The sequence below is a fragment of the Calidris pugnax genome, unplaced genomic scaffold, assembly GCF_001431845.1.
Source record: "Calidris pugnax isolate Ruff unplaced genomic scaffold, ASM143184v1 scaffold56, whole genome shotgun sequence".
Classification (NCBI taxonomy): domain Eukaryota; kingdom Metazoa; phylum Chordata; class Aves; order Charadriiformes; family Scolopacidae; genus Calidris; species Calidris pugnax.
This window is the reverse complement of record NW_015090839.1, coordinates 18,445,455-18,463,822: the sequence shown is the minus strand read 5'-3', so window position 1 is coordinate 18,463,822 and position 18,368 is coordinate 18,445,455. Positions and strand designations below refer to the sequence as shown.

Sequence of the window (18,368 nt, the reverse complement as noted above, 5' to 3'; positions counted from 1 at the left end):
GAAGCCTGAAAGACTTTCTTTGGCCTTGTTTGAAGCTTCTGGCATTGGCTGGTGCCTTCATAAGCAGAATAGTGGGTGAAACGGACACCGCTTTGCTTCTGTGCAGCAGTTCCCGTGGTTTGGGTGAAGCCTTGATCTTTCCCATGAAGACTACATTTCAGGCATTGAGTTGGCTTCTCAGTTTTCTGTAGCCTACAGGCATAAGAGAGAAACATACTTTTCTAGCTTTTGTGGGAAAATCTTGGAGAGTTAAATAGGAAAGAGTAAATTAGGGATTTAGTGAAATGAATTGAATGATCCCTAGTAGTGTTTAACTATTTCTTTAGGTTAACTGAACCATTGTTTAGATACTTGGAGACTTTTATCTCTCGGGATTCAAAAAGTGGTATGGAAACATAATTTCCTGTCTTCATTACTGTATCCTTTACAGACTAGCCATCTTCAGGAAGGACTGAGTTCATTAAAAGATTAAATTCCTTACTAAGAAGTTGTCTTTGGACCTTTGTAGGTTTTTGTACTGTAAACTTTACATTCCAGATAAGAGAGCATCTGCCATTTCCCACTTTCTAGAGCTACTTAGGAATGAAGACGGACTCCTAGAAGTTGGAGAAGAAAATGAAGGAGTTGAGTAGCAGTAAGCTTAGCAAGCAGATGGGAGGCAGCTGCCCTGAGTGTCTTTTGCTGGATTTCCTGCTTGCTAAGTTTACTTCTTGGTGACTTAATCTCCCGATCAGTAAGCTGGGAATAAAAGTATTACCTCACACCGCCTTGTCAGTGGGATGTTAAATTTAATAATTAAAATATGCTCTGAGAGTTTTGGATGAAAAGTCTCCTGGGGTGCTGCGGGTGGGAAGTAGCAGCACCAGACAAACCAAACGTGCCTATTAAAGACAGCTGCCGGTTTCTGACCTTAAAGCCTACCTTTCCCTCTGAGTTAATGTTCAATATCTCTGGAACAAACAGGAAGTAGTTTTACTTTCATATATATGTTTTACTCATCCCTCACCCCTTCCTTGCTCGTTCCCTTTTCCTAATGTATTCCTTTGCTGCGTGTATTGGTATCCAGAGACAGGCGTAGCCTGTCACAGTGAAGACATGTTTGTTTCCGATGCCCTTGAGCTTGCTTGAAGCTTCTTCTCCTGCTGAATGTATGATGACCCCTTGGGTTTTGCAGTCCCACAAGGTTCTAAATACAAAGCAAATGCCCTTTTGCACCTAAGCACAGGACTTTGAAACCAAGCCAAGCCCACAGCCAGAGATGATTACGGAGGTTCCTTAGCGACTTCAGATTCAAGTGTTGGGATTTGCACATAAATCAAGTCTAAAATCCCTTCTTTCTATTGAAATGTCTGGATTTAGCATCCAGAGGGAGGTACTAGGAGTTCAAACAGGGAAATTCAATCTGTATGATTCTCTGTTGACTTCTCTGTCTTTTTTATAGCTCAAGTAAGGGAGAAGTTGGGGAAGGTGGCATAATGGGGTGTGTGTGCTGAGCTTAATGCAGAAAACAGAGGCCTGGTTGAATAGACCTCCTTGTGATGAGAAGGGGGATCAATTCACTGTTGACCCCATCCTATTGTGTGGGTTGTCCTGGGAGTTTCCTTTGAAAATCCCAGTGGTTTGGGTTTTCTGCATGGTTTATACTCAGCCTTTCCCTCCATGAATAGAATAGCTTTTGCTGGAATTTTTGCTGGTTTTTCTGTGGTTATTGGCTGAGCAATGCTCTCTCACTTCAGAAGACTTGAGCAAGCATGTTGTGGAAGCGCTGATCAGGGACCCTGAACCATTTGCTGGCTTAGAGTTTTTCATATATAGAACAAACATATTGCTGGGACGCAATTGCCCCCGAGAAACAGATTATACTTTACTGTCCCAGGTGGAAGTGTTCATTCATTATTTGGATTGCAGGAGTGATCTGGGGCTTTATAAACACATGAATTTCTGCTGTGCAGAGTTTACAGCTCATGGTGATAGAAAGGCAGGGAGCTTCAGGCAAATTGGGGAACACAACATAGTCCTAAAAGATAAGAAGTGGACAGAACTATGAAATAAGGACAGCAGATGCTGATTTGTGAGCATCAGTCCTGTACCTTATTACTTTATAAAGATGTTGGTCTAGAGGAAGGAATCAGTTGTAGAAGGAAGGAGTACTTGAGAAATCCACACCCAGCATTGTCAGGTAAAAGAGATGTTCAGGATGTCGCTCTGCTATAGGGTTGCTCTGAATGAACTCCTGTACAAGTGGGGTAAAGGCCAGGATCTACAAGGAGAATTGAATTCTCCCCCACATTTATTTTAACATCTTGGTAAAATTTACATGCAGTATTTGCCTGCCTGCTGCACAGCCTCATTTGGAAAGGGAATAAATCTTTGTTCCTTCAATTGTATGGCAAGTTGCATCAAGCTTCCTCATAAACCCACTCTGTCTCTTGGAGTCCTGTGCCCCAGGCCTGCCCCAGGCCAGCCTTCAGCTCTTCCAGCAGTGGCTGGGGGTCATCCTGCTTTGTGGGCTGGATTCTGCACTCATAGCCATGTTGGCTGGTGCTTCTTCATCAATGTAGGCCCATTTACAACAAACTGAAGATTTTATCTAGTCAATATTAAATGAAAATTCAAGACACATCCCTTTTTTTTTTCAGTTTAGGTTCTCAGCATTGCCCCCCCCCAAGCTTATGGCTTCCCCACGTGTGAAACAAGCCCTGGTGCAGGAGAATGCTGCTTGAAGCTGTGCTGTATAAACTGTGCCAGATGCTAAATTGCATTAAACTACTTCTCTGCTTCAGGAGATCAGTTCTTCATATTTGTTATTTCAGTATCTTAGAAAGCCCTGGTTTTGTTCTTTATTTGAAGCATATGAAGCTTACATAAAGGAAAATTATTTTTTCCCCATTTATTTCCTCCTGATATAATATATCCAGCCTTTTTTTCCTGTAAGCAAACACAGCAACTGAAAAGATTTCAGGTTTTCAGTAAGATAGAAATGAAACCTATACGGGGATCCTTAGCAGTTAGAAGAAGAACTTGAAGAACTCTCCTTCAAGACAGAAATAAGCTTGAAAGTCTGTCAGTCTTCTGCTTGTCATCTCTGTCAGGCTTGTTAGCTGTCTGGGGGGACACATGTAACCAGTGTGTTTTGTTTTTCAGAAGTTGATCTGCCTCTGAAAAAAGATGGGTTTACATCTGAAAGTACAACTCTGGAAGCCTTGCTGCGTGGAGAGGGAATAGAGAAAAAAGCAGACACTAAAGAGGAAGACACTATACAAGAAATCCAGGTAAAGGAGAGCCCCGTGCCCTGACAGCAGGGCTGGATTTTACAGTTTATCTTTAAGCCTAGTGGATTCTGTCCTGTGGCAGAACAGTGCATCTGTTGATAGCTGTGTCATTCTACTGTCAAAATGTTATCAAACCATTGTGCTACACTGTGATGCTCAAAATGAACTTGGGATCACCCACACTTCTCCTGTCACAAGAATCTCAGTCATTTGGCTGTGTTCAGCACAGCTCCTGTGTTGGAATTTGTTTTGTAGCACTATGAGGCGATTACATATAAAACTGACAAGCAGAGATGGGTCCCGACGATAAACTGATTTTTAGTGCCTCATACTTAAAGTGAATTTGGACGTGGATTTGAAGTTGGATTCACAGCTGCTGACGGTAGACAAATAAGCGTCATTGCCTTGCCTGTTTTTTCTTATACTGAGAAGCATTCAGGAATTATACAAGCAAAATAAAGAAATAAAAATGTTCTAATGTTTATTACCTCAGTTATTATTAGTGATGCAGGTATGAGAAATACTGCCTTTTCACATACACTATGGTTTGAAAGTTATTTGTCACGGTTCCATTTCATCCTTTAATAATTAAAAGTAGAAACACATTTGTAGGCCTGTCATAGAAAGAGTTCAGCTAATATAAAGGGTTCTTATATAAGGACATGTAACTTTATAAAGAATCTTAAATCACTAGGAAAGCAGACCTCTCCTAGGGGAGCAGCAGTACATCTCTGATGATGCTAAAAACCCAGTGTGCTATGAGTCCATTAGTGATTTTTAGCAGAAGCCACTGGCGATGTGTAAAACTTGGTAATCCTGGCTGAGATACAAGATATTGCATCTATACGTAAAACTAGGAAAAATTTGAATGGGCAGCCTCATGCCAAATGCAACAAGAGCGTGGGCATCAAATCTATACCCCTGGAGCTCAGTCCTACTGGTCTATTTACTAGAAATTTCCTACACATAAGGGCAGCAAAACACTCGCATTCCCAGTTATACAGGTAAAGGAGCACCACCAAAGATGAAGTGTCCCTTGCTCATGGAGTGGGGGAAAGCTCAGCATGAGGCCCCTCTATATTCCCTTCTTCAGTAGCATATCTGGGTCTATTAAGCTGAGAGCCCTAAAGCTTTGTTTATACCTGCTTCCAAGGTCCCAAGAAGTCATGGTGCAGCATCCTTACGAGATCAGCAAGTGCCTTTGGATGTTGCTGTGTGATCTGAGCTCCCAAATCATCCCTAACAGCAGTCCAAGGAAAGGGACCTTCAGAGACGGTGGAACTGACACCAGCCTGGGCATTGCAGAGCAGGAAGGGGGGACAAAAACATACAAAAATTTTTCAGCTAAAGTGCTATAGCTGTAACCTGTCATCCGGATGCAAGTTTCGTCACAAAAGATGCAAAAGGCATGCCTTGCTGCTGTTTCTGATGCAAGCACAGCTTATCTGGATCCAGTCTATACAAAACCGATTGCCGAAGCCTTTACTAGCAGCCAGCTTTCAGTGTGTGCTTTAACACACTGCCTGCCTGGCAGCCAGGCTGTGCCAGATCAAAACCACCATCAGTGCCTTTCATCCATGTGATAAATAAGAGAATGCAAATTTCCCTTTTGTCCCTTCGTGTGCTCTTCTGTGCCGTAACTTGAAAGGGCCCGGCTTCAGTGGCGGGGAGAGCGAGCAGGTGGGATAGACATAGTTGTAATTCCCACCCCAGTACCAGCCACTTACCACCATCTCAAACTCACAGTGTCTGTCAGGAGAAGGCTTGGTGCGTAGCTGCACTGAGGTGTAGTGGGCAGCGAAACTGTTTTAGAATGACAGAGTAGGAAAAGTTACTTTTCTAAAACGGGTAGGGATTGCCCCTGCTAAATAGATGCAGTCATTGGGTCCTGCCGTACAGCTGGTATTTAACAGGGTTGAGGGTTTTGCTCTACATTAAATTGGTGTTGAATGTGTGTCTCCATTGTTCACTGGAGGAAGCTTAGAAGAGCCTTTTGACGATGCATCAGAAAGGTTATGCCCCTTCTATCAAGAATTAAAGTCATTACCCTGGCAGTGTCACCAAATTGACATTTGGTTACTTATTATCTCTTTCTTAAATTGATGCTGCAATTTTACATGAAGAAAGTGATTTGTAATATTTCTCTTAACTGCCTCTGTGTAGTATTATTGTTGTAAACTAGCTCCTTCCCCTCCCACATATAGTATAGTGGCAGCCTTTTCTCTTTTTGGAGATGATTTAAGATACAAAGCACTGTGAAAATATAAACTCATATCGCTAAGGTTACATATTTTCTTACGTAGCACTAGTCTCATGCACAACGTTTTCCCAGTGCTCCAGTTTTCTAAGATGAAGTCAGTGTATGCAAATTGCATGAATTTTGAAGAAATATTTTATGTATGTGGAATTGGAATTTGCTTAACTTCTCCACCCTCTAGTATTTAGTACTCTGGTATTATTATATTTCATGATGGTCTGACCTCATTAATAGCCTCCTGAGATTTAAAAATAAAAAGAAGATGGAGACTTCATCCTCTATCATGTTCTAAAAGTTGTTTGGACTTTTTAAAAGGGATACTGTCCAACGTTAGCCTTAAAAATTAAGAATAAATTTGCATGGTTGGTCTTCCAAATGCAGGATTCTTTTAAAGTGAAATTTCTGCTGTGTTCTTTCCCACAAATTCAAAATTCAGTGCTTGAGGTATGTAGGAAGGAGAGCAACTATGATTTGCTCCTGTTCTCCCTCTGCTGGCTCTCAAATACCTGTTACATAGAAATTATAGGGAAGGCACAAATAAAGTAAAAGACTGGAAAACCTCCCCATCATTTCAAAGTCACTGATTTGAATCTGCATCATGGCTGCATGTCATAATTTAAATGAATGGTGACATGGCAAAGATAAGTCAGCGATTCCAGATAAGTCCCTTACAAAATGACACCACACCATGAGTAGCAGGAGTGGCTGGGTCCATTTCTGTATTCCTAGCAGACATGCCAAGGGCTGAGGAAATTTCAGTGGGACTTCTTTCCACAATAGTGTTGGGATGGCTTGTCTTGCCTTTGTCCATGCTTTGTCCAACTTTGTGCATGTTTTCAGAGCTGCCAGCCCGTGTTTGATTCCATAGAGGTTGCATTGCAAAAGATCAAGATAAAAGGATTGAAATTTCCCGGCCTGAACCTCTCACTATTATATGAGATGATGAATTATTGTTCCTATTAAATAATAAATTGAAGGAACTATTGCTGTTGTTCCTATTAACTGCAATGAGACCTGTACTTCCTCAGCATTCTCATGCAGCAAGACCCCTGCTTCCAGATCACAAAGTTGTACCTGTGGTGTGAGCCCTTAAAGATGTTACTGTCTCGATCCACTCAATGTGCTGGAATATATGGGGGAATTTTCTCCATTTCTGCTAAACAAAGAAAATTCTGTGCTGCCAAAGGGAAAAACACTGATTTCTGTCTTCTTAAAGTGCGTTCTCAACATTAGAGGAAAACAAAAAAATTTAAGGTGCAAGAAGCCAAAATAAAAAAAATCATGCAAATGATTTCCCAGACAGGGCCTACAGTTATGCACACTAATACTTGTGTTGTCGTGGGATATCGGTGTTCAGGGATGCCACTGTTATTTCTTAGGAACCTTTTTTTTGTAGTTGACTTATATCAGTGGTATATTTCTTAATAAGAACTCTGTGGAGAACTGAGGGTGGAAGGGAAAGCAAATTTTGCTTCAGCAGAAAGAAGTAGGGGTTCTGGGATCTGATCTGGCATTATATCATTAATCAACCATAATTTAATAACCTGCAGTCTCTGTGGTAAAGAGCAAAGTTGGTTGTATGTGTCATCTTTTTTTCTTCTAACCATTCCTGTTTATTGTTCAACCACAGAGGGTTTTAGAAAATGATGAAAATGCAGATGAAGTGAATGAGGAAGAGGACTTGGAAGAAGATATTCCAAAGCGAAAGAACAGGCCTAGAGGACGGGTAGGTGGAGACTTTATTGGAATGGAAAGGAAGGAAGCAAACCTCTGCTTTCTAGTGTATATTTGTCACGTGTTGTATATGCAAATTGTGTATCTATGGATAGATCATAGTGATCACTGTAGGTAATTTTCAGTCATACAGTAGAATATTTTAAAATATGTTTTCAGCTTGTTTTTGTGAATTACCAAGGAAAAAGACTCCTAAGAGTAAAAATTTGGGGTAAACTTATTATAGTGTTATATTTACAATTATAATGTAAACTGTGATAATTATGATGACATCCTGCTATTACAAAGCTCTTACTTTAATAATTACAGAAAAGCAATGAATTCAGTCATGACAGCCAAAAAAAAAAATATTAATAGAAGTAACTTGAACTGTGTTAATACATTTTGCAGCTTTCTCCAAGGTAGCACTTTGTGGCTGACATTGGCCCTCTTGAGCCCATGGCAAATCTTCCATTTGCTTAAAATGGGCAATATTTTATCCGTAGGAGAGTCTGTGTCCCTTCTCTTACCTAAGATGTCTTTTCACGATTTCAGCAGGGCACCAGTTAAATAATGAGGCCAACATTTTAAAACTTGGAATCAACATTTTCAATTGTGGCCCCTTAAGCTAGGCATCTAAATAATCGTGAACACAATTCTCAGAAGTTTTGAGCATTTTCTTCTCTCTTTGGCTGCAGCAGATGCTGCAGGGGCACAGGAGCTCTAGAAGTACCTTTTGATGTGTTTGTAGGAGTCAAGCAAGAAGGGCCACATTTTACACCAAATGAGCAGGATATAATAGCTTTTGAATAAGAGAAAGACATAAAACCACATTGAATACTTGCAATGTACTTATGCATCAGACCCTCTCTTTTGGTTTCCTCTGTTGTTGTGTTGTTTCAGTTTTCTGCTCCTCTTTATTTTGGAGCTTAAGTCCTTTAATATAAGATCAAAGCACTTTAATAATTGGATAAGTATATATTTCACCTTCCTTATTCTCAAAATCACCTGAACCAGTTTCTTTCTTTCTTTCTTTCTTAGCCAAAGACCCCCACCTGGAAAAAAATTTTCCAGAAAAATGTAAGTTTCAGAAAATTTGTATGAACCAGTAACCAAAACCAGGAGTTAGAATCGATACATGCACACAAGCTTGACTGTAGCAATCAACTAATATTCCAGGCTAACAACTCTTCTAATAAGTTGCTCTCACATAAATTGCGCATGCTGGTTAGGGTGAGTGAAAGAGTGAATAGCTCAAAGAAATATACCACTCAGAAGAAGGGAACTTGCTGTATTCATATATCCCAGGCCTACACAAAGTCCTGAAGTGAATGTTATGCGCAAAGTTTTACTCCCCTGTTCAGGAAACTGTTTCAGAGTAACTCTATTACTTTTTCTCTGGTATTGTAGGGAAAGGAGTTAGAGGGTACTAGATGTCCCATTCATTTTGAAGCATAAATTTACGTCTTATTTTCTGCCCTACAACTGGCCCCCTATTAAGTACAGGAGCAGCAGGATCTCTTGCCTTTTTCTTGTAACTAACTCCTGCTCTGCTAGTGCCCTGGCTTCATTCAGTCCAAAAAAGAGAAGTCTGAAGAGTGCCAAATACTTTGAGCAATTTTCGTTTTTATATGATGGCATCAATAACCAAAGCAAAATGTGGTATAAATTAGGATTTCAAAATTAGGGCCAGATCCCCTAGCTGTTGAAAACTGGTAAGCCTGAATTGCAGCCTGAATTGTGTCTGGTCATGAGTGTTTTGCCACTCCTCAAGCAGCCCTTTCCTAATGTGAGCCTGACCCACTGTAGGGAATCGGGACCAAGGATTTGAAATTAGAGGACATGAAACCTGTGCAGCACTTTGTTTCTGGGAAGGAGTTGCTTAGGGTATTTTTAGAGGGTAGAAGAGGGGAAGGACATGCATAGGAAACTAGATCCTGCAGACTGTGGCCTTTGGGGATTCAGAGAAGCAGTGAGAAGGGCTGACAGCATCAATGCAGGATTAATGCGACAGAATTACTGCTCTGGACTTCCAAATTGCACATGCCCCTTCCTTTCCCCTACAGCATGATTTTATTTTTAATCCTGGACTCTCCATCTGTCCCTCTGGCTACTCTCTCTGGCTGCTTCAGGGCTGCTTCAAGGCCGCCGTGCCATGGCTTCCAGGCCTCACACGTCAAGTCTCGTAGTCTTTGCTGCATCCCATCAGGAGGATGAAGGCAGTCCTGGGTGACTGAATTCAACAGACTGGAGTGCTGACAGCAAGCACGGGGCACTCAATTTAGCATCCCCGGGGTAGCTGCTCGGTTTACTACCCCCTCAAGGCTAGCCCTGAAATGGTGGGAGTGTTAGGGAAGGACACTGAAGGCTGAAGAGATGGATTTATAGAAGGAGCCGGACAAGGAGAATGTGGCAGGAGCTGGGAAGGGTAGTTTGCTAGGAGATATGAGAGGAATGCAGCTGCACCTGTACAGATTGTCTGCTTGTCAGCTCAATATCCCGTGGGACAATTTCAAAGGCACTAAAGACATTTAGGAACCCAAGTCTCATTGAAAGTCATTGACTTGAAAAATCTCCCCCTGTGTGTTCAGTGCATGAAAAAGTGTATCTGACGTGCGGTCATGACATGACTGCTGTACCCTTGTGTTTGTGTAGAGAGCAGTTTGAAGGGAAACAGCTGGCTGTAAGACTAGCGAAACTTCGAGCAACAGACCTTAAATTACCATCCTATTCTGAAAGGTGCCTATGTAAAAATAGTACCTTCTTACTCAACAGATCCGTTCTCGGTGTGTAAACAGAGTCAGACCTACTGACCGGTGACAAAAATAAGACTTTATAGCTTTTTCACAGCCCTGAAAAGCCAATGCAGCTGGTAGGATAGGGAAATTGGATCCTAATCCAGTTATCAGCAGAAACATTTTTTAAGGGCCAATCACTTGTCTCTGTGAAGACTCTGACGAGCTGAGGATTGTATAGGAGCTGCCATTGACCGAAATTCAGCTTGCAGCACGTTTTGCAGTAGTGAGGGAAGCAAGGAACTAGCCTGGGATTGATTTCATAGCCCAGAGGGGGTTTACAGAGCTGGCAGTCAGAGAGAAAATATTGCAGACTGGTAAGATTTCATGTGATATGGTCAGTAAAGTAGCTTCCACCAAACAATTGTTGCTGGGGCCTTTTTCAGGGTGAAACTGCTTTTCAGTTCACCCTTACAAATCTCACTCTGCACATGTGTGCTGATCTGCACAGAGGTCTTTGCAGAAGGCAGAGATATACTTGTCATACCTAATAGTATTTACCCCATCCAAACAGCCACAAATCCATGTCTTTCATTCAGGACTGTGTTAAGAGTTAGACCTGAGCAATCCCAGGGAAATAATGTGTGAATTTTTTATAAATCCCTGTTTTGACAGACTGTGGCAGGCCGGAGAAAAACTGTTCCTTGTTCCTTCTCTTTAGATGTCCAACGGAATGCAGCTCAAATAGTGCTAGTTCAGTCCCAAATCCATAGAAGAGGGACAGAGCTTATATGACCCCTTTGTGTCTGGGCCACTAATATTCTCAGAATTTCTACATCTTCTCCAGCTTTACTTGATGAAGCTCTGTCCCTTTCTTATTTTCACATGCAGAAGCTCAAAGGAGTCAGGCGACCTTGTCTAGGGTGAGAAACGTCAACAGTTTAATAAGAGGAGCAGCAGAGACAATTTTGTTGCTTTTACCCAGGAATAGACTAGCTGGCAGAATTAATAAAGGGCTATCTAGCAGTCCACCTGCAGATCACTTCCTCAAATAAAGATCAAGTCTAAAATTGTTGTCATCTACAGACTGTACATTAGTGAACACAAAAGAGTTGAATGCCTTGGCTCAGGTCCCAGTTCCACATCACAGCCTCCACCATTGGACAGGTTATCAGCTGTCCCCTTGCTGGCATCTCAGCTGAGAAGGGTCAGGACCAAGTAGCTGTGATGCTTTGATTCCACTCTTACCCCTGGAGCTCAGGACAGAGCAGTCTGTGCTGTGGAGAATCAGAGCTCTTTGGTTTCCAGGGCTGCCAGCTTGGTGTGTTGTGGGAACACAGAACTGCAGAGAGGCTTTCCTGGGTAATTCCCATTCTCTGTTACTGTAGGTAGCCATGTTACCTAATCTTTTCCACTAACTGGCCAAAGCTCCATTTTATAGTTAGCCATGGTATCTTTGTCCCAGAAGGCCATTTCAAAACATTGCTTTCCAGCTAGAAAATAAACCAAACCAAAACAAACAACCCCCATTTGAAAATATTAAAGGAAATAATTTTACCTCTGTTTTATCTGGGGCCTGTTTTCTGGCTGATTTAATGGTTATATTTATCCTCTAACACCTGTTCATCTATTCATTCATTCGTATTCAGTTAAGCAAGGTATTTGAGCGTCTTCAGAAATGAATGTGTGATGATACTCAACTGAATATGTGCTGGCAGTGACCTACTGCTATGGATGAACAGTTTGGGTTATCTGTGGAGGGGATCTCCACTGCATTACAAGGTCCATTACCGTAGAGCATATCTTAGGAGATGAAGGGTCAAGCCCACTCCTGACAAACCTGTATGGGAGCTGAGGATTTGTTTAGTTTTATATTGCACATTTTTCATAGGAGGGTGAGGGGTACCAGGAGGCCTGAGGGGCAATGGAATAATGTTAACATTCCTCTTGTTCTTGCAGGCTCGGGGATCTGGAGGCGGCAGGAGACGGAATGATGCTGCCTCCCAGGATGATCATGACAAACCCTATGTTTGTGACAGTAAGTAGCACCCAGACAGCTGATTCTGCTTCCAGCCTGGTCCTACCAGCTCGGTGCACTCAGGGCTTCATCTTTTCCCTTCCAGCAAAATATTCTGCTGCTCTCTGACTTGCATGTTTGCCACCTGCTGCTGCTGCTGTTCTTGGTGTTTTTGCATGAAGGAAGTAAAATTAAGTCCTCGGCAAGACTCCACTTCCCTTTGCCCTATAATAAATCATCTCTTATATTTTCTTTCTCTTTCTCCTCTTTTTCTGGCTTCTCTGCCTTTTGTCTTCCTTTCCCCCATGTAAGTTTCACCCTCTATTTCTTTCTCTGTTTCAGATAGTTACAAACAAAAGCATAACTCAAAAATCTCCGACAAAGGTACTTTACCCTTGTTGTATCTCTTCATATATTTGGTGATTCTCTTTCCTTCAGTCCTTTTAAAATCTCACTGGGCTAGATTTTGAAGGTCTTATTCACATCCCTCGCTCAGAAGTTACTCTTGTGGCGTCATCAGGAGCTGAGCCCTCCTAAGAGACAAACACACAACTGGAATGCTTTGTTTTGATGCATATTCCCTTTGAATATGGCTACACTGTTTGACATCTTGCAGTGGGACTGCAGGTGAAGTAAGACATTGCCCCAGTGCAAAAACTGAAGAAGGATACCAGAGTCTAGTATGAAGAAGGAGTCCAATATTTGACATACAATGTATTTTTTTTATGGTCTAGTCCACGGTGCTTTTCTTCTTCTTTTGATAATCTTTTTTTTTGCTTCACTATGTCATTTCTGGGAAGGGCACTTATCTTACCCACATGCTTTTGCAGTCTATGATCTTAAGGCTTACTGTAGAGTGTACATGCAATAATAATTTGTGCTACTGGATGCCTTCTATTCTATAAAACAATAACCAAACAGAACTTAATAGAAGTAGGAGAATAGCAGGAGGTCTTCACTTCTGTGATCCAAAAATGTTTGCTGTTTTTAAGGACAATTAGAATCCTCATTTTTCCACTATTTACCTATCTTGCAATGTTACTGAGCTTAGAAGACCAACCATTACTGTGTCAATCTATGCGGCTATTTCCTGCTTATTTTTTAAAATGCGAAGAAATAAAAGAATGCACAGTAAATAGGAACTGTATTCCACGTGATCAACTCATATTCTTTTATGGTGAGACCAGGTGATCCTCCACAGTACAGTGATGGACATATTGAGTATTTTGCTTCAGCAAGATGAATATTCTAGGGGCAATGAGTAGAAATGGAAAGACTTGCATATGAATGGGAGTGTCTGAATACATGATCAAGGAGGAAGAGCTCTTTAGGATATGAAGAGTCAGGAGATTTCTACGGTGGTTAAATAGCTGTCCTTATGTGTTGGAAGAACTAAAATGTGTCTTCTAAGACTTCTCTGGGAGCCCAGTAGGTATCTTGCTGAAATCCACAGCCGCCTTCTGCTGGTATGTGCATAACTGTCTTTGTCTCTTTTCTGGAACATCCTTCTAAATCCAAGGACACTTGTCAGTTGTAGTCATTTTGAACATAATGACTCTTTATTGTCTGATCTTGCTTTGCTTTTGGATCATACAGAGAACTCACAACATGCATAGTAGTGATTTACACAGAGTAGATAAAACTTGCAAGATATCAAAGCAGGCAGCAGAAGCCTGGGCTGAAGTCAAGGCTCTGGTTCATTGTTGTACTGATGGAATTTTGCCTTGGCTTACATTTTGGAGCATAAATTTCCTCTTTGGTTTTGGAAATATAAACTTTCCTATTTCATTTGGCTGATATCTTTCCGTTTAAAAAAACTTATAGTTAGAGGGTGAGTCATAAGGAGTTTTGGAATCCAGACTTTACACAGTGACTCCTCCTGTTCCATTGTAGATAACTGAGAAGAGGGTTATGTGGTAGCAGAATACTTTTACCTGACTTGGACCAGAAGGAAAGAACTGTCCCATCTATAATGCCATCCTCCTGAAGTAATATACTGCCCTTGTTAACTTTCTGTAGAAATATCACATGCAATTCATTGTGAATAATTGGCTTAAGTTGAAGCCTCTTTCTTGGTTAGGTGATTCCAATAAAGGATTTCTTGAATCAATTTTTTCTTTGAAATTACTTGCTGAATATTTTTACAGATAAATCTTAATCTAACTGTGTAGGTTATAAATCGGTTTGCAGCAGTCCATGTGCAGATGTTTTGGGCAGAGAGTTTTGTTTTACATGGAAACATGCAGGTCAAAAATAGCAGATCTGTTTCTTGTTTGGGAAAACATGATTCCTACAGTAACATTATTGGTATAATTACCTTGATGGGTTGACGCTTTACTTTATCTGTATATTATTTAATTTACCTCCAGGATTATTCTTCTACAAGTGTGATATTTGAGTTTAGAAAGTGACCACAAAGAAGAAAACATAAGCATATCTAAACCAAATTAATTTTGCTATTTAACTGCCTGGGCACAAAAAATGATCTGTGGTGAAGAACTACTCTGCTCTTTTTTCATAGTTATACATTCATATTTATGGGAAACATGAGCATATCACTAAGTTTCATCAGGGAAAAAACTAGTTGTGTGTGTCAGTACGATGATGCGAGAGCGGTTGCCAGCTGACACTGCCCCTGGTGTTGGAAGACAGCAATGTTATTTCTGGAAAAGCATGCTTTTTCTGGAAGAGGCATTCAGTTATGCATTGATATTAAACATGGCCCCAATATTGAAATTGACTGGAAATAAAAAATTTCTATATAGAGGAAGGTTTTCAAAGCTCAAAATGTTTTTTCATCCTGTGTTTTTAAGTAAAGGTAGTTAGTTGCTTGTTTTGTGGAATGAAATATTCTGAAATACTTTGGCTGACTTCATTGAGTATGTACTGTATCGGAAATTCAGAATAAAATGTTTGGCTATTCAAACCATCGGTAAAATTGCTAACATAATCATGAAATGCCTTGTTTCATCAAATCAGCAAGTGGAAGACTAGTTGGTCAGATTTCCAACCAGTTGCATTGGATATTGTTGTGCCCTGAGCTCCCCTTGGGATAAACACTTGGATAATGCAAGTGGCAGGGCAGCCTGGTGGGAGATGGGTATAGGCTGGAAATGGTGATGTAGCAGAGTGGGTGATGTAGCAGAGTGACCAGACCCAAACATAGCTTGAATAGCTGGCTAGGAGATAGAGCAGGTGCCTTAAAGGATAGTGAAAAGTAGGGTCTGAGGAGCAAAGCAACACCTATAATGTCAAGCCATAGAAGTGGAAGACACTTCACCACAGCTGTTCATGATAAACCGCTTTTTAAAGGATGGACAGAGAGAATGAATGTGTTAATACCTGCATATGTAATAAGAATTGATGTTATGTCATTGCCAAATGATCATCTGGAGAATGGTCAGTTCTACCACAGCAATCTTCTTAAAAATTGTTCTCCTGTTTTCATATTGTTTATTATATATTATTTACCTTTTGGTTTTTTTTTTTTTTTAAAAAAGAAGTTCCTCTGAAGTTTTATCTAGAAACTTGTATTCTGGTTTAAAAATGGAAATCAGTTGTAGCACCTGAGCTTCATGACTCCAGATGTCTACTTCCTTCAGAGCAGTTGGTTTTGCTGAATCTCTACAAGTTATTAACTTTCCTGCTGTCCATCCTCATTTGTCTGCTTTTGTTCTGCTCATTTTCCCATGGAGACTTACTATGTACATACTTCCACCTTTGTTTTCTGTCCCTCTATGGAAGATTTCCCTTGGCCATCTCTAAAAGAAGTTGTTTCTTTCTTTTCCTTTTACCAATATATCCTTGCCTCCTTTTAGTTTTATTCCTGTATAAACTGCTATTTTAGCATAACAACTTATGTTTGTATCGTATCCTTTATTGACAGTCCCTGTGAGGCTGAGATATGCATTCAGATCCATTCCTTGTGGAAAATGAGAACTGACTGAAACCTTCCTATGATCTCTGCTGGATCAGTGACTAATGCAACCTTGCCTGCACCCAGAGACACTGATCCTATAGCATTTTGTAGAAGCTGATTCTTTTGTCAAAAACTTAGTTTTCAGGTTTCTGTAGTTATTTAACCTGAATCTTCTCTGCTGCAGTCTAAGACCAACAGCTCTTGGTCTGTTCTTAGTGGAGAAAAATGTTTTCTTTCTGTGTCTGTAAACAGTTACTGGGGCTTCTTTCAGCAGTGTTTTCCTCGGCTCTTTAACTAAACGTGTTTCTTTTCTCTGAAAAATCTCTTATTTAAGTAGTAGTGGCCAGAACTAAGTAGAATGTGCCATTCTGAGGACAGAAACAGTTCAGAAGATGAATGGTCGATACATTTACATGTAACTTACATTTACTTATAGATCTTGGATTTATGCAACTTACTCTGTTATGTATCCATGAGAGGTACAGAGATGGCTGACCTAATGGGTTTTTTAGTAAACCCCTTTTCAATGCAAGGTGCTCCTCTCAATTCTGTGTGGCACTCAGTGGCAAAGGACTTTTTATCCTTGTCCACCATGTGAATTCATATTTAATATACCGTTTGCTATAGCTTCTTGTTCCTTCCCTTTTCAACTTGTTTCTACTCAAGTGGATTATCTATCATCCTCATTTCCCTCAGTGTACTGCTTTGTCCTCTTTATACTGTATTTTATTTATTTATACTAGATGTCATATAATTACATTACTGTTTGAAATAATTCTTTAATGAAGCTCATATGCTATATTTTTATTATTATTCCATTATTTCTGTTAACAATCATTCGCTGCATGACTGATTCTTTCATTTTCTAGTCCACCCTTCAAATTAATGATTAAAACAGAGGCAAGCATTGGGCCCGAAATGGATTCTTTCAGGTGCTTGGCAATGCAGAAAGGTGCCTTGTGAAGTTTTTTTAAAAAAATAGGCTCCTAATTTTTCCTGATGTCAACTGGAAGTAGGCTCCAGTTTTTTTCCTGAATATCCCACTAACTGCCTATCTGCTTGTGTTGTGTCTACAGATAATATAAGGCTTGGTCTCTAAGTGGACACTTTGAACTTGACTTTGAACTGCTACTAATTATTCAGAACATGGTTTTGTTTTTAAAAATGCTTGACCCTACATCCAAATCACTATCACTTGAAACATCCTCCTGCTTTTTCTGTATATTCATCACCCAGCGGGGTATTGAAATTTCATTATTTTGACATTAATTTTTTTTCTTCCCTATTCCCTTTCTCCACTAAATGTATTGTAGGTTCTGCCAACAAGAGGCCGGAGGCTTCAGGTGGTTTAAGTGGTTTAAATTAACAGATTCCACTGACTTTCAATGGGTACTAAGGATCCCTTTCTTTTAGTTTCCTTAGAAAGTCCCAGTTAAATGTTGTACTGTTCTAGCCTGACTTGCCAAATGCAATTCCTTGAGCCCTATTCTTTCATAAATTGATGGCTTTAGTAATTACCTTGCAAACTTCACCTGCCTTCTTTCTCATCTCCATGAAACAGACCTGATCCTGTCATATTCATTTTAACAAACATTGATTCTCTGGAAGGTTTTGCTGGAATATAGAATATATATATTTTTGCTGGAATATAGAAGGCCTACAAGATACGTCATGATTTAGCTTGATTTTTACCAGTTCCTGAGACTTAATCTGTTGTCTTAATTCTTACAGATACTATGAATGAGTCCAACACTACTAACTGCTGCTTCTTAGGGCAGACCTTTGATTAAATATCACAATGACAAGCTGATTTGAAAATGCTTTGATTATAGCATTATGGTTTTACATGCTTCTCATAAATCTCCATCATGATTCAGCTTTCCTTTAAGCTATTAACAGTTTAAGCCCTAAATCATCTCCTGGTATTATCCTTTCTAGTGAATCCCTAAGTAGTTCATAAGCAAGAAGATCTAGAATAAGATGATTGTTCAGATGAACCCAACAAACAACTCTTCCACCATGGCTTCTATACTTGGCTTTCATTGACTTCGTTATTGGTAGAAAAGCCAAGATTATAGAGGCAAGGATAGTTTTAAAAACAATGTTGACTAACACAGGTCTGGAATAGAGCACATGGTAAGAGGCGAACAGAATTGACTCTAATAGTTGAATGTTTTCTACTCATAGCTACCTGTTTTCTCCTTTCCTCCTTCTAGCAATTCATTTATTGAAATGTGGACATATATATTGTTGACTTGTGCATGTTTTGCACTGGAATTCAAAGTTCCTGTAGCCTTAAGACAACAAGTAGATGCTGGGACTTGTCCTCTGGGGACACTGAAACAAGGGCTATTAACTACCTACAGAAAATCTCCTATAAGATGGGTTACTAAATAGTTGCTCTAACACAAGAGGTGTGTAGCATGACAGTAATGATCAAAGAGGGACAAACATA

At 40.2% G+C, this 18,368-nt stretch overlaps 1 protein-coding gene across 11 annotated transcripts in view; it reads left to right on the top strand.

Annotated features, from left to right (window-relative positions):
• DPF3 (D4, zinc and double PHD fingers, family 3) overlaps positions 1–18,368 on the top strand; it is a 182,797-nt gene that overhangs the window by 101,186 nt on the left and 63,243 nt on the right. For 6 of the 11 annotated variants that reach the window (XR_001412012.1, XR_001412013.1, XM_014941819.1 and 3 more), the window contains exons 4-8: positions 3,145–3,272; positions 7,160–7,255; positions 8,284–8,322; positions 11,937–12,015; positions 12,337–12,378. Coding sequence is in view for 7 of the 11 variants with exons in the window: in XM_014941819.1 (XP_014797305.1) it covers positions 3,145–3,272; positions 7,160–7,255; positions 8,284–8,322; positions 11,937–12,015; positions 12,337–12,378 (384 nt within the window). In the remaining 4 variants the exon portion in view is untranslated. The remainder of the gene's footprint in view (positions 1–3,144; positions 3,273–7,159; positions 7,256–8,283; positions 8,323–11,936; positions 12,016–12,336; positions 12,379–18,368) is intronic. The other 5 variants (XR_001412014.1, XM_014941821.1, XR_001412015.1 and 2 more) reach the window with 3 other exon arrangements.